Raw genomic sequence first — 14,013 nt, forward strand, 5'->3', positions numbered from 1 at the left:
TCTAACCACTAAGCTTAAAATAAACTTAGCGTAGAATGCTACCCAAGGAACTCCACTGTCGGAAGGCAGGAATAGCTGCGCCGCGCGACTTGGGGAACAGTGCCAGACTGTCCGCTAGTTCTGAAACCTACTACACCCTTTAACTACACTACTACTACACCCTTTAACTACACTACTACTACACCCTTTAACCACACTACTACTACACCCTTTAACAGCACTACTACTACACCCTTTAACCACACTACTACTACACCCTTTAACAGCACTACTACTACACCCTTTAACAACTCTACTACTACACCCTTTAACCACACTACTACTACACCCTTTAACAGCACTACTACTACACCCTTTAACAGCACTACTACTACACCCTTTAACAGCACTACTACTACACCCTTTAACAACTTTACTACTACACCCTTTAACTACACTACTACTACACCCTTTAACTACACTACTACTACACCCTTTAACCACACTACTACTACACCCTTTAACTACACTAGTACTACACCCGTTAACAATTCTACTACTACACCCTTTAACAACACTACTACTACACCCTTTAACTACACTACTACTACACCCTTTAACTACACTACTACTACACCCTTTAACATCTCTACTACTACACCCTTTAACAACACTACTACTACACCCTTTAACTACACTACTACCACTACACCCTTTAACTACACTACTACCACTACACCCGTTAACAACACTACTACTACACCCTTTAACTACACTACTACTACACCCTTTAACAACTCTACTACTACACCCTTTAACAACACTACTACTACACCCTTTAACAACACTACTACTACACCCTTTAACCACACTACAACTACACCCTTTAACCACACTACTACTACACCCTTTAACCACACTACAACTACACCCTTCAACCACACTACTACTACACCCTTTAACCACACTACTACTACACCCTTTAACAACTCTACTACTACACCCTTTAACAACACTACTACTACACCCTTTAATTACACTACTACCACTACACCCGTTAACAACACTACTACTACACCCTTTAACCACACTACTACTACACCCTTTCACTCTGTCTTCCTCAACAGCTCTGGGATGCAGCTCACCTCAACCCACCCAGACAGTCACATGACCTCGATTTCCATCCTCAACACCACCCCTCCAGCTGTAGTACAGGGCCTACCCTTCACCCCCCAGACCTCCAGACCCCTAGGGGGCGTTACAGATGGACAGATCAGTGTTCAGCAGGCGTCTGTCGTGTTGCTGCATGACAGAGCTGGCCATGAGGAGAGGAGGGAGCAAGTGGCGTCCCCACACCTGCCTCAGGTGAGAATTCAACACTTGATTGATTGATTGATTAATTAATTGGTTGGCTGGCTGGCTGGTTGATTACTTGATTTGTTAATTGATTGGTGCTCAGTTAATTGATTGGTTAATTGATATATCCTCCTAAGTCAAATGCTAGGTGGATCTAGTAAACTAGCAAAACAAATGTACATAGGAACATTCTCTAATCAGTTTGTTGTTCCCCTCAGTCGACAAGGCACCTTTTCCAGCAGCATGCCTCTCTCCAACCCTCCACCGCCAGTCTCCAGTCCACTTCTCCCCCTGTAATGGCCCTCCTACAGACCCCGCTGGAGGCCCCACAGGCCCTGGACCCACCTGGTATGCTACCCAAATACCTGCTAGACCAAGTTGGGACGTTACACAAACACTTGCTGGACCCAGCTGGGACATTACCCAAACACCTGCTGGACCCAGCTGGGACGTTACCCAAACACCTGCTGGACCCAGCTGGGACGTTACCCAAACACCTGCTGGACCCAGCTGGGACGTTACCCAAACACCTGCTGGACCCAGTTGGGACGTTACCCAAACACCTGCTGGACCCAGTTGGGACGTTACCCAAACACCTGCTGGACCCAGCTGGGACGTTACCCAAACACCTGCTGGACCCAGTTGGGACGTTACCCAAACACCTGCTGGACCCAGCTGGGACGTTACCCAAACACCTGCTGGACCCAGTTGGGACGTTACCCAAACACCTGCTGGACCCAGTTGGGACGTTACCCAAACACCTGCTGGACCCAGCTGGGACGTTACCCAAACACCTGCTGGACCCAGTTGGGACGTTACCCAAACACCTGCTGGACCCAGTTGGGACGTTACCCAAACACCTGCTGGACCCAGTTGGGACATTACCCAAACACCTGCTGGACCCAGTTGGGTCATTGCCTAAACACCTGCTGGACCCAGTTGGGAGGTTACCCAAACACCTGCTGGACCCAGTTGGGACGTTACCCAAACACCTGCTGGACCCAGTTGGGTCATTACCCAAACACCTGCTGGACCCAGTTGGGACATTACCTAAACACCTGCTGGACCCAGTTGGGACGTTACCCAAACACCTGCTGGACCCAGTTGGGTCATTGCCTAAACACCTGCTGGACCCAGTTGGGAGGTTACCCAAACACCTGCTGGACCCAGTTGGGACGTTACCCAAACACCTGCTGGACCCAGTTGGGTCATTGCCTAAACACTTGCGGGACCAGACGGAGACAGGGACAAAACCAGGTGTGGAGAGGTTCACAGCCCCACCCAGGCCTTCATCCATCATCTACAACAGGTCAACCAGCCTTTATGCTCTCTGTTGTGACTTTTTATTGACTTAAAGGGGCAATCAGCAGTTGCTCCATCCATTTGTTGAGGTATAAATTAATGATACAGTGGCAAGAAAAAGTATGTGAACCCTTTGAAATTACCTGGATTTTTTTGGCATAAAATGGTCATCAAATTTGATCTGATCTTCATCTAAGTCACAACAATAGACAAACATAGTGTGCTTAAACTAATAACACACAAATGTTTGTATTTTTCTTATCTATATTGAATACATCATTTAGACGTTCACAGTGTAGGTTGGAAAAAGTATGTGAACCCCTAAGCTAATGACTTCTCTTAAAGCTAATTGGAGTCAAGAGTCAGCTAACCTGGAGTCCAATCAATGAGACGAGATTGGAGATGTTGGTTAGAGCTGCCTTGTCCTTTAAAAAACACTCAGAAATTTTTTATTTATTTATTTATTTTTTACCCCTTTTTCTCCTCAATTTCGTGGTATCCAATTGTTTAGTAGCTACTATCTTGTCTCATCGCTACAACTCCCGTATGGGCTCGGGAGAGACGAAGGTTGAAAGTCATGCGTCCTCCGATACACAACCCAACCAAGCCGCACTGCTTCTTAACACAGCGTGCATCCAACCCGGAAGCCAGCCGCACAAATGCGCTGGAGGAAACACCATGCACCCGGCCACCTTGGTTAGCACACACTGCGCCCAGCCCGCCACAGGAGTCGCTGGTGCGCGATGAGACAAGGACACCCCTACCGACCAAGCCCTCCCTAACCCGGGCGACGCTAGGCCAATTGTGCACCGCCCCACGGACCTCCCGGTCGCGGCCGGTTATGACAGAGCCTGGGCGCGAACCCAGGGACTCTGATGGCAGGACACCCTCGGACAGGGCCAAACAGGAAGGATATAACCCCACCCACTTTGCCAAAGCACAGCCCCCACACCACTAAAGGGGTATCTTCAACCACCAACTTACCATCCTGAGACAAGGCTGAGTATAGCCCACAAAGATCTCAGCCATGGCACAACCCAAGGGGGGGCGCCAACCCAGACAGGAAGATCACATCAGTGACTCAACCCACTCAGGTGAAGCACCCCTCCCAGGGGCGGTATGAAAGAGCCCCAGTAAGCCAGTGACTCAGCCCCTGTAATAGGGTTAGAGGCAGAGAATCCCAGTGGAAAGAGGGGAACCGACCAGGCAGAGACAGCAAGGGCGGTTCGTTGCTCCAGAGCCTTACCACTCCTGGGCCAAACTACACTCAATCATATGACCCACTGAAGAGATGAGTCTTCAGTAAAGACTTAAAGGTTGAGACCGAGTTTGCGTCTCTTACATGGGTAGGCAGACCGTTCCATAAAAATGGAGCTCTATAGGAGAAAGCCCTGCCTCCAGCTGTTTGCTTAGAAATTCTAGGGACAATTAGGAGGCCTGCGTCTTGTGACCATAGTGTACATGTAGGTATGTACGGCAGGACCAAATCAGAGAGATAGGTAGGAGCAAGCCCATGTAATGCTTTGTAGGTTAGCAGTAAAACCTTGAAATCAGCCCTTGCCTTGTCAGGAAGCCAGTTTAGGGAGGCTAGCACTGGAGTAATATGATCAAATTTTCTGGTTCTCGTCAGGATTCTAGCAGCCGTATTTAGCACTAACTGAAGTTTATTTAGTGCTTTATCCGGGTAGCCGGAAAGTAGAGCATTGCAGTAGTCTAACCTAGAAGTGACAAAAGCATGGATTAATTTTTCTGCATCATTTTTGGACAGAAAGTTTCTGATTTTTGCAATGTTTACGTAGATGGAAAAAAGCTGTCCTTGAAATGGTCTTGATATGTTCGTCAAAAGAGAGATCAGGGTCCAGAGTAACGCCAAGGTCCTTAACAGTTTTATTTGAGATGACTGTACAACCATTAAGATTCATTGTCAGATTCAACAGAAGATCTCTTTGTTTCTTGGGACCTAGAACAAGCATCTCTGTTTTGTCCGAGTTTAAAAGTAGAAAGTTTGCAGCCATCCACTTCCTTATGTCTGAAACACATGCTTCTAGCGAGGGCAATTTTGGGGCTTCACCATGTTTCTTTGAAATGTACAGCTGTGTGTCATCCGCATAGCAGTGAAAGTTAACATTATGTTTTCGAATGACATCCCCAAGAGGTAAAATATATAGTGAAAACAATAGTGGTCCTAAAACGGAACCTTGAGGAACACCGACATTTACAGTTGATTTGTCATAGTACAAACCATTCACAGAGACAAACTGATATCTTTCTGACAGATAAGATCTAAACCAGGCCAGAACTTGTCCACGTAGACCAATTTGGGTTTCCAATCTCTCCAAAAGAATGTGGTGATCGATGGTATCAAAAGCAGCACTAAGGTCTAGGAGCACGAGTACAGATGCAGAGCCTCAGTCTGATGCCATTAAAATGTCATTTACCTCCTTCACAAGTGCAGTCTCAGTGCTATGATGGGGTCTAAAACCAGACTGAAGCATTTCGTATACATTGTTTGTCTTCAGGTAGGCAGTGAGTTGCTGCGCAACAGCCTTTTCTAAAAATTTTGAGAGGAATGGAAGATTCGATATAGGCCGATAGTTTTTCATATTTTCTGGGTCAAGGTTTGGCTTTTTCAAGAGAGGCTTTATTACTGCCACTTTTAGTGAGTTTGGTACACATCTGGTGGATAGAGAGCCGTTTATTATGTTCAACATAGGAGAGCCAAGCACAGGAAGCAGCTCTTTCAGTAGTTTAGTTGGAATAGGGTCCAGGATGCAGCTTGAAGGTTTAGAGGCCATGGTTATTTTCATCATTGTGTCAAGAGATATAGTACTAAAACATTTGAGTGTCTCTCTTGATCGTAGGTCCTGGCAGAGTTGTGCAGACTCAGGACAACTGAGCTTTGAAGGAATACGCAGATTTAAAGAGGAGTCCATTATTTGCTTTCTAATAATCGTGATCTTTTCCTCAAAGAAATTCATGAATTTATCAATGCTGAAGTGAAAGCCATCCTCTCTTGGGGAATGCTGCTTTTTAGTTAGCTTTGCGACAGTATCAAAAAGGAATTTTGGATTGTTCTTATTTTCCTCAATTAAGTTAGAAAAATAGGATGATCGAGCAGCAGTAAGGGCTCTTTGGTACTGCACGGTACTGTCTTTCCAAGCTAGTCGGAAGACTTCCAGTTTGGTGTGGCGCCATTTCCGTTCCAATTTCCTGAAAGCTTGCTTCAGAGCTCGGGTATTTTCTGTGTACCAGGGAGCTAGTTTCTTATGAGAAATGTTTTTAGTTTTTAGGGGTGCAACTGCATCTAAGGGTATTGCGCAAGGTTAAATTGAGTTCCTCAGTTAGGTGGTTAACTGATTTTTGTCCTCTGGCGTCCTTGGGTAGACAGAGGGAATCTGGAAGGACATCAAGGAATCTTTGTGTTGTCTGTAAATTTATAGCACGACTTTTGATGTTCCTTGGTTGGGGTCTGAGCAGATTATTTGTTGCGATTGCAAACGTAATAAAATGGTGGTCCAGGATTATGAGGATAAACATTAAGATCCACAACATTTATTCCATGGGACAAAACTTGGTCCAGAGTATGACTGTGACAGTGAGTGGGTCCAGAGACATGTTGGACAAAACCCACTGAGTCGATGATGGCTCCGAAAGCCTTTTGGAGTGGGACTGTGGACTTTTCCATGTGAAGATTAAAGTCACCAAAGATTAGAATATTATCTGCTATGACTACAAGGTCCAATAGGATTTCAGGGAACTCAATGATGAACGCTGTATATGGCCCAGGATGCCTGTAAACAGTAGCTATAAAAAGTGATTGAGTAGGCTGCATAGATTTCATGACTAGAAGCTCAAAAGACGAAAACGTCTTTTTTTTTTGTGAAGTGAAATTTGCTATCGTAAATGTTAGCAACACCTCCGCCTTTGCGGGATGCACAGGGGATATGGTCACTTGTGTAGCCAGGAGGTGAGCCATGTTTCAGTCAGGCCAATCACATCAAGATTATGATCAGTGATTAGTTCATTGACTATAATTGCCTTTGAAGTAAGGGATCTAACATTAAGTAGCCCTATTTTGAGATGTGAGGTATCTTGATCTCTTTCAATAATGACAGGAATGGTAGGAGGTCTTTATCCTAGTGAGCACCGCCATGTTTAGTTTTGCCCAACCTAGGTTGAGGCACAGACACGGTCTCAATGGGGATAGCTGAGCTGACGACACTGACTGTGCTAGTGGCAGACTCCACTATGCTGCCTGGCCTGCACACTATCACATAGTGGAGCTAGAGGAGTTAGAGCCCTGTCTATGTTGGTAGATAAGATGAGAGCACCCCTCCAGGTAGGATGGAGTCCGTCACTCCTCAGCAGGTCAGGTTTGGTCCTGTTTGTGGGTGAGTCCCAGAAAGAGGGCCAATTATCTACAAATTCTATAAATTCTTTTGGGAGGGGCAGAAAACAGTTTTCAACCAGCGATTGAGTTGTGAGACTCTGCTGTAGAGCTCATCACTCCCCCTAACTGGGAGGGGGCCAGAGACAATTACTCGATGCCGACACATCTTTCTAGCTGATTTACACGCAGAAGCTATGTTGCGCTTGGTGATCTCTGACTGTTCCATCCTAACATCGTTGGTGCCGACGTGGATAACAATATCTCTATACTCTCTACACTCGCCAGTTTTAGCTTTAGCCAGCACCATCTTCAGATTAGTCCCCAATTGTTTTCAATATGTCCAGAAACCGTGAGAAAGTTGTCCCGGCTTAATGGGGAAAACCGGTTGGACTGAATGCCGGTTGAGGGCATTTCCTTTATGCGGGGACGTTACTATCTGTACTTACTGGTGGCACAGACACTGTTTCATCCTTTCCTACACTGAAATGACCCTCTGCCTAACCATTGCGTCTGAATGACCCTCCTGTATATTATGAGTGCCAATTAGAAGGCATCATGTTAATGTTACTACTTAGCTTCGGCTGGTGGAGGTCTGACGTCCAGATAAAGCATCATGTGCTCGGCTGTTGGAGTCCACAGTCCAGATAAAGCATCATGTTAATGTTACTACTTAGCCTGGTGGAAGAACCACGTCCAGATAAAGCATCATGTTAATGTTACTACTTCCTGGTGGAGGTATCCAGATAAAGCATATGTTAATGTTACTAGCTGGTGGAGGTCCTGCACCATGTCCAGATAAAGCATCATGTTAATGTTACTACTTAGCTTCGGCTGGTGGAGAACCATGTCCAGATAAAGCATCATGTTAATGTTACTACTTAGCTTCGGCTGGTGGAGGTCCAGAACCATGTCCAGATAAAGCGTCCGGAGTGAAAAAGTTGAGGGAAAAAAACAAAAATATAAACCGTAATTAAAAAGTAAAAACAAAACGCACAGCAACACGTAAACAAGTTTGCAAGTTGTGACCGGAAATGGCGAAGAAGAATCCTAGACTGTCAGCTAAAGACTTACAGAAATCTCTGGAACATGCTAACATCTCTGTTGACGAGTCTACAATACGTAAAACAATAAACAAGAACGGTGTTCATGGGAGGACATGATGGAAGAAGCCACTGCTGTCCTAAAAAAACATTGCTGCACATCTGAAGTTTGCAAAAGTGCACCTGGATGTTCCACAGCGCTACTGGTGAAATATTCTGTGGGCAGATGAAACTACAGTCAAGTTGTTTGGAAGGAACACAACACCATGTGTGGAGAGAAAAGCACAACACACCAACATCAAAACCTCATCCCAACTGTAAAGTACGGTGGTGGAGGGAGCATCATGGTTTGGGGCTGCTCTGCTGCCTCAGAGCCCGGACAGCTTGCTATCGTCGACGGAAAAATGAATTCCCAAGTTTATCAAGACATTTTGCAGGAGAATGTAAGGCTATCTGTTCTCCCAATTGAAGCTCAACAGAAGTTGGATGATGCAACAGGACAACAACCCAAAACACAGAAGTAAATCAACAACAGAATGGCTTTAACAGAGGAATATACGGCTTCTGGACTGGCCCAGTCAGAGTCCTGACCTCAACCCGATCTGAGATGCTGTGGCATGACCTCAAGAGACCGGTTCACATCAGACATCCCAAGAATATTGCTGAACTGAAACAGTTTTGTAAAGCGGAATGGTCCAAAATTCCTCCTGACTGTTGTGCAGGTCTGATCCACAACTACAGAAAACGTTTGGTTGAGGTTATTGCTGCCAAAGGAGGGTTAACCAGTTATTAAATCCAAGGGTTCACATACTTTTTCCACCCTGCACTGTTATACGGTGTGTTCAATAAAGACATGAAAACGTATAATTGTTTGTGTGTTATTAGTTTAACCTAGATGAAGATCAGATCAAATTTGATGACCAATTTATGCAGAAATCCAGGTACTTCCAAAGGGTTCACATACTTTTTCTTCCCACTGTATGTACCCATTGATTCTTGAAGAATTTAACGTATAAATGAGCTTCAACTGTCATACCCTACGAGAAGCTTCAAATATAAGCTTATTTTACTGTTTGTAAATGATGTACACTACCGTTCAAAAGTTTGGGGTCACTTAGAAATGTCCTTCTTTTTGGAAGAAAAGCAAAAAAAAAATGTGTCCATTAAAATAACAACATCAAATTGATCAGAAATATATTGTAGGCATTGTTAATAAATTCAATTAAATTCATTAAATTAAATGGTTAATAATAATTATGAGCAACCATCACTCCTGTGTTCCAATGGCACGTTGTGTTAGCTAATCCAAGTTTATAATTTTAAAAGACTAATTGATCATTAGAAAACCCTTTTGCAATTATGTTAGCACAGCTGAAAACTGTTCTGATTAAAGAAGCAATAAAACTGGCCTTCTTTAGACTAGTTGAGTATCTGGAGCATCAGCATTTGTGGGTTCGATTACAAGCCCAAAAGGGCCAGAAACAAAGACCTTTCTTCTGAAACTCGTCAGTCTATTCTTGTTCTGAGAAATGAAGGCTATTCCATGCGAGAAATTGCCAAGAAACTGAAGATCTCGTACAACTTGGATTAGCTAACGCAACGTGCCATTGGATCCCAGGAGTGATGGTTGCTGATAATGGGCCTCTGTACGCCTATGTAGATATTCCATTAAAACTCAGCCGTTTCCAGCTACAATAGTCACTTACAACATTAACAATGTCTACACTGTATTTCTGATCAATTTGATGTTATTTTAAAATGGACAAAAAAATGTGCTTTTCTTTCAAAAATAAAATATTTCTAAGTGATCCCAAACTTTTGAACGGTAGTGTACACGTAAACAAACAATGTATGGCCCCAAAACATGGGTAAAACTATAATGTTGATATCATGGATGATCAGTCCTGGCATCCACAGCTCTATGAATTTGAGTGGTCACATTTCTCCAGCCCCGTCCCTCAGCTTTTTACCCGAAAACAGGGTAGGGTTTTGAACCTGCTGATTGCCACTCTAAAGGTTTAATGAATTAAATGTTGAAGATATTTGTCTTGATTTACATAACATAACCTTATTGTTTTCCTTCGTCACACCACAATTTCTACCATAGCAAGCACTTACCCCTCCCAATCCCTCCCCATCACCTGAGGTCCTGGCTGGGACTGTGTCAGTGGAGGATCACACTGTCTCCGCTGTGGCCAGTGAGATGGAGGAGGCCCCTCCACCCATCCAGCCAGCAGTTCTAGGACATGCAGGAGCCCAGTCTACGATGCCCCTCAGCCCTTGTGTGTTGGTGGCCTATCCAGCTTCACTACACCCAGAGACAAAGGAGACTACTCTGCTATGCCACTCTCCTACCCTGCTATGCCAATCTCCATCTGAGCAGGGTTTAGGGACCACACCCCCGGCTGGGCAGGGCTTATGGACCACACCCCCGAATGGGCAGGGCTTATGGACCACACCCCCGAATGGGCAGGGCTTAATGAGCACCCCCCCGAATGGGCAGGGCTTAGTGAGAACACTCCGGAATGGGCAGGGCTTAGTGAGCACACCCTTTACTAGGCAGGGCTTAGGGTCCACACCACAACAAGACAGTTTATCTTCCCCACCAAGTGGGGCCACCTCCCTGGGACTGGCTGGGTCTGGATCTGGGTCTGGAAGTGCCGTCCCTCAAACCCAGGCTGCAGTGTTCAGAAGCCCCTCCCCTCTGTCTGTTAGCACCTCCCCCCAGCTCCAGACTGCAGTGTTCAGAAGCCCCTCCCCTCTGCCTGTCAGCACCTCCCCCCAGCTCCAGACTGCTGTGTTCAGAAGCCCCTCCCCTCTGCCTGTCAGCACCTCCCCCCAGCTCCAGACTGCAGTGTTCAGAAGCCCCTCCCCTCTGCCTGTCAGCGCCTCCCCCAGCTCCAGACTGCAGTGTTCAGAAGCCCCTCCCCTCTGCCTGTCAGCGCCTCCCCCAGCTCCAGACTGCAGTGTTCAGAAGCCCCTCCCCTCTGCCTGTCAGCGCCTCCCCCAGCTCCAGACTGCAGTGTTCAGAAGCCCCTCCCCTCTGCCTGTCAGCGCCTCCCCCCAGCTCCAGACTGCAGTGTTCAGAAGCCCCTCCCCTCTGCCTGTCAGCGCCTCCCCCCAGCTCCAGACTGCAGTGTTCAGCAATCCCAGCCCCTCTCCTCTGCCTGTCTGTGTGCCTCAGCAGCAGCCTGACCCCCTCCTGGCGCAGCCTGACCCCCTCCTGGCGCAGCCTGACCCCCTCCTGGCGCAGCCTGACCCCCTCCTAGCGCAGCCTGACCCCCTCCTAGTGCAGCCTGACCCCCTCCTAGCGCAGCCTGACCCCCTCCCTAGCGCAGCCTGACCCCCTCCTAGTGCAGCCTGACCCCCTCCTAGCGCAGCCTAGACCCCCTCCTAGCGCAGCCTGACCCCCTCCTAGCGCAGCCTGACCCCCTCCTAGACCCCTCCGCAGCCTGACCCCCTCCTAGTGCAGCCTGACCCCCTCCTAGTGCAGCCTGACCCCCTCCTAGTGCAGCCTGACCCCCTCCTAGTGACTCCCAGCTCCTATGGAGATCAGGCTAACCAGCAACACACAAAGCAAAGCAGTGAGTCTGATCACACAGAGCTTGCAACCCAAATGGCACCCTATTCCCTATATAGTGTCCTACTTTTGACCAGAGTCCTATGGGCAATGGCACCCTATTCCCTATATAGTGTCCTACTTTTGACCAGAGTCCTATGGGAATAGGGTGCCATCAGGGATGCACACAGAGTATTAATACAAATCATCATGCAACAATTCTAACGGTCCCTTTCACAGTCTTTCTAACCCACTCCTTTCACTCTGTCTCCCTGCCTCACACACATCATCACCACCACTACCAACACCATCATCACCACCACCACCACCATCATCACCATCATCACCATAATCATCATCACCATCATCACCATAATCACCACCACCATCATCACCACTACCAACACCATCATCATCACCACCACTACCAACACCATCATCATCACCACCACCATCATCATCACCACCACTACCAACACCATCATCACCACCACCATCATCACCATCATCACCACCACCATCATCACCACCACCATCATCACCATAATCACCACCACCATCACCACCACTACCAACACCATCATCATCACCACCACTACCAACACCATCATCATCACCACCACTACCAACACCATCATCACACCACCACCATCATCATCACCAACACCATCATCATCACCACCACTCCCACCACCATCATCATCACCACCACCATCACCAACACCATCATCATCACCACCACCATCACCATCATCATCATCACCACCACCATCATCACCACCACCATCACCACCACTACCAACACCATCACCATCATCATCACCACCACTACCAACACCATCATCATCACCACAACCATCATCACCATCATCACCACCACCATCATCACCATCATCACCACCACCACTACCAACACCACCACCATCACCACCACTACCAACACCATCATCATCACCACCACTACCAACACCATCATCATCACCACCACCACCATCACCATCATCACCACCACCATCATCACCATAATCACCACCACCACTACCAACACCATCATCACCACCACCACCATCATCACCATCATCACCACCACCATCATCACCATAATCACCACCACCACTACCAACACCATCATCATCACCACCACTACCATCACCACCATCACCATAATCACCACCACCATCACCACCACTACCAACACCATCATCATCACCACCACCATCATCACCACCACCATCATCACCATCATCACCATCATCACCATAATCACCACCACCACTACCAACACCATCATCATCACCACCACTACCAACACCATCATCATCACCACCACTACCAACACCATCATCACCACCACAACCATCATCACCATCATCACCACCACCATCATCACCATAATCACCACCACCATCACCACCACTACCAACACCATCATCATCACCACCACTCCCAACACCATCATCATCACCACCACTACCAACACCATCATCATCACCACCACCATCACCAACACCATCATCATCACCACCACCATCACCATCATCATCACCACCACCATCATCACCACCACCATCACCACCACTACCAACACCATCATCATCACCACCACCATCATCCCCACCACCATCACCACCACTACCAACACCATCATCATCACCACCACCATCATCATCACCACCACCATCACCACCACTACCAACACCATCATCATCACCACCATCATCACCACCACCATCACCACCACTACCAACACCATCATCATCACCACCACTACCAACACCATCATCATCACCACCACTACCAACACCATCATCATCACCACCACTACCAACACCATCATCATCACCAACACCATCATCACCACCACCATCATCATCACGACCACCATCATCACCATAATCAACACCACCATCACCACCACTACCAACACCATCATCACCACCACCATCATCACCATCATCACCACCACTACCAACACCATCATCACCACCACTACCAACACCATCATCATCACCATCATCACCACCACTACCAACACCATCATCACCATCATCACCACCACTACCAACACCATCATCACCACCACTACCACACCATCATCATCACCATCATCACCACACTACCACTACCAACACCATCATCACCACCACCACCATCATCACCACCACTACCAACACCATCATCATCACCACCACCATCATCACCACCATCATCACTACCACTACCACCACCATCATCATCACCACCACCATCATCATCACCACCATCATCATCACCACCACCATCATCATCACCACCATCATCATCACCACCACCACCATCATCACCACCATTACCACCACCACCACTACAATCATCACCATCATCACCACCACCACCATCATCACCAC

At 47.1% G+C, this 14,013-nt stretch overlaps 1 protein-coding gene across 1 annotated transcript in view; it reads left to right on the forward strand.

Moving 5' to 3' along the window:
* si:ch211-168d23.3 (BRD4-interacting chromatin-remodeling complex-associated protein) overlaps positions 1-14,013 on the forward strand; it is a 47,155-nt gene that overhangs the window by 15,553 nt on the left and 17,589 nt on the right. The window contains 6 exon segments of the mRNA XM_064955539.1: positions 1,107-1,344; positions 1,554-1,683; positions 2,506-2,598; positions 2,601-2,644; positions 10,175-11,356; positions 11,519-11,651. Of these exon segments, the coding sequence (XP_064811611.1) occupies positions 1,107-1,344; positions 1,554-1,683; positions 2,506-2,598; positions 2,601-2,644; positions 10,175-11,356; positions 11,519-11,651 (1,820 nt within the window).

The sequence above is a fragment of the Oncorhynchus masou genome, chromosome 32, assembly GCF_036934945.1.
Source record: "Oncorhynchus masou masou isolate Uvic2021 chromosome 32, UVic_Omas_1.1, whole genome shotgun sequence".
In the NCBI taxonomy this organism is placed as follows: domain Eukaryota; kingdom Metazoa; phylum Chordata; class Actinopteri; order Salmoniformes; family Salmonidae; genus Oncorhynchus; species Oncorhynchus masou.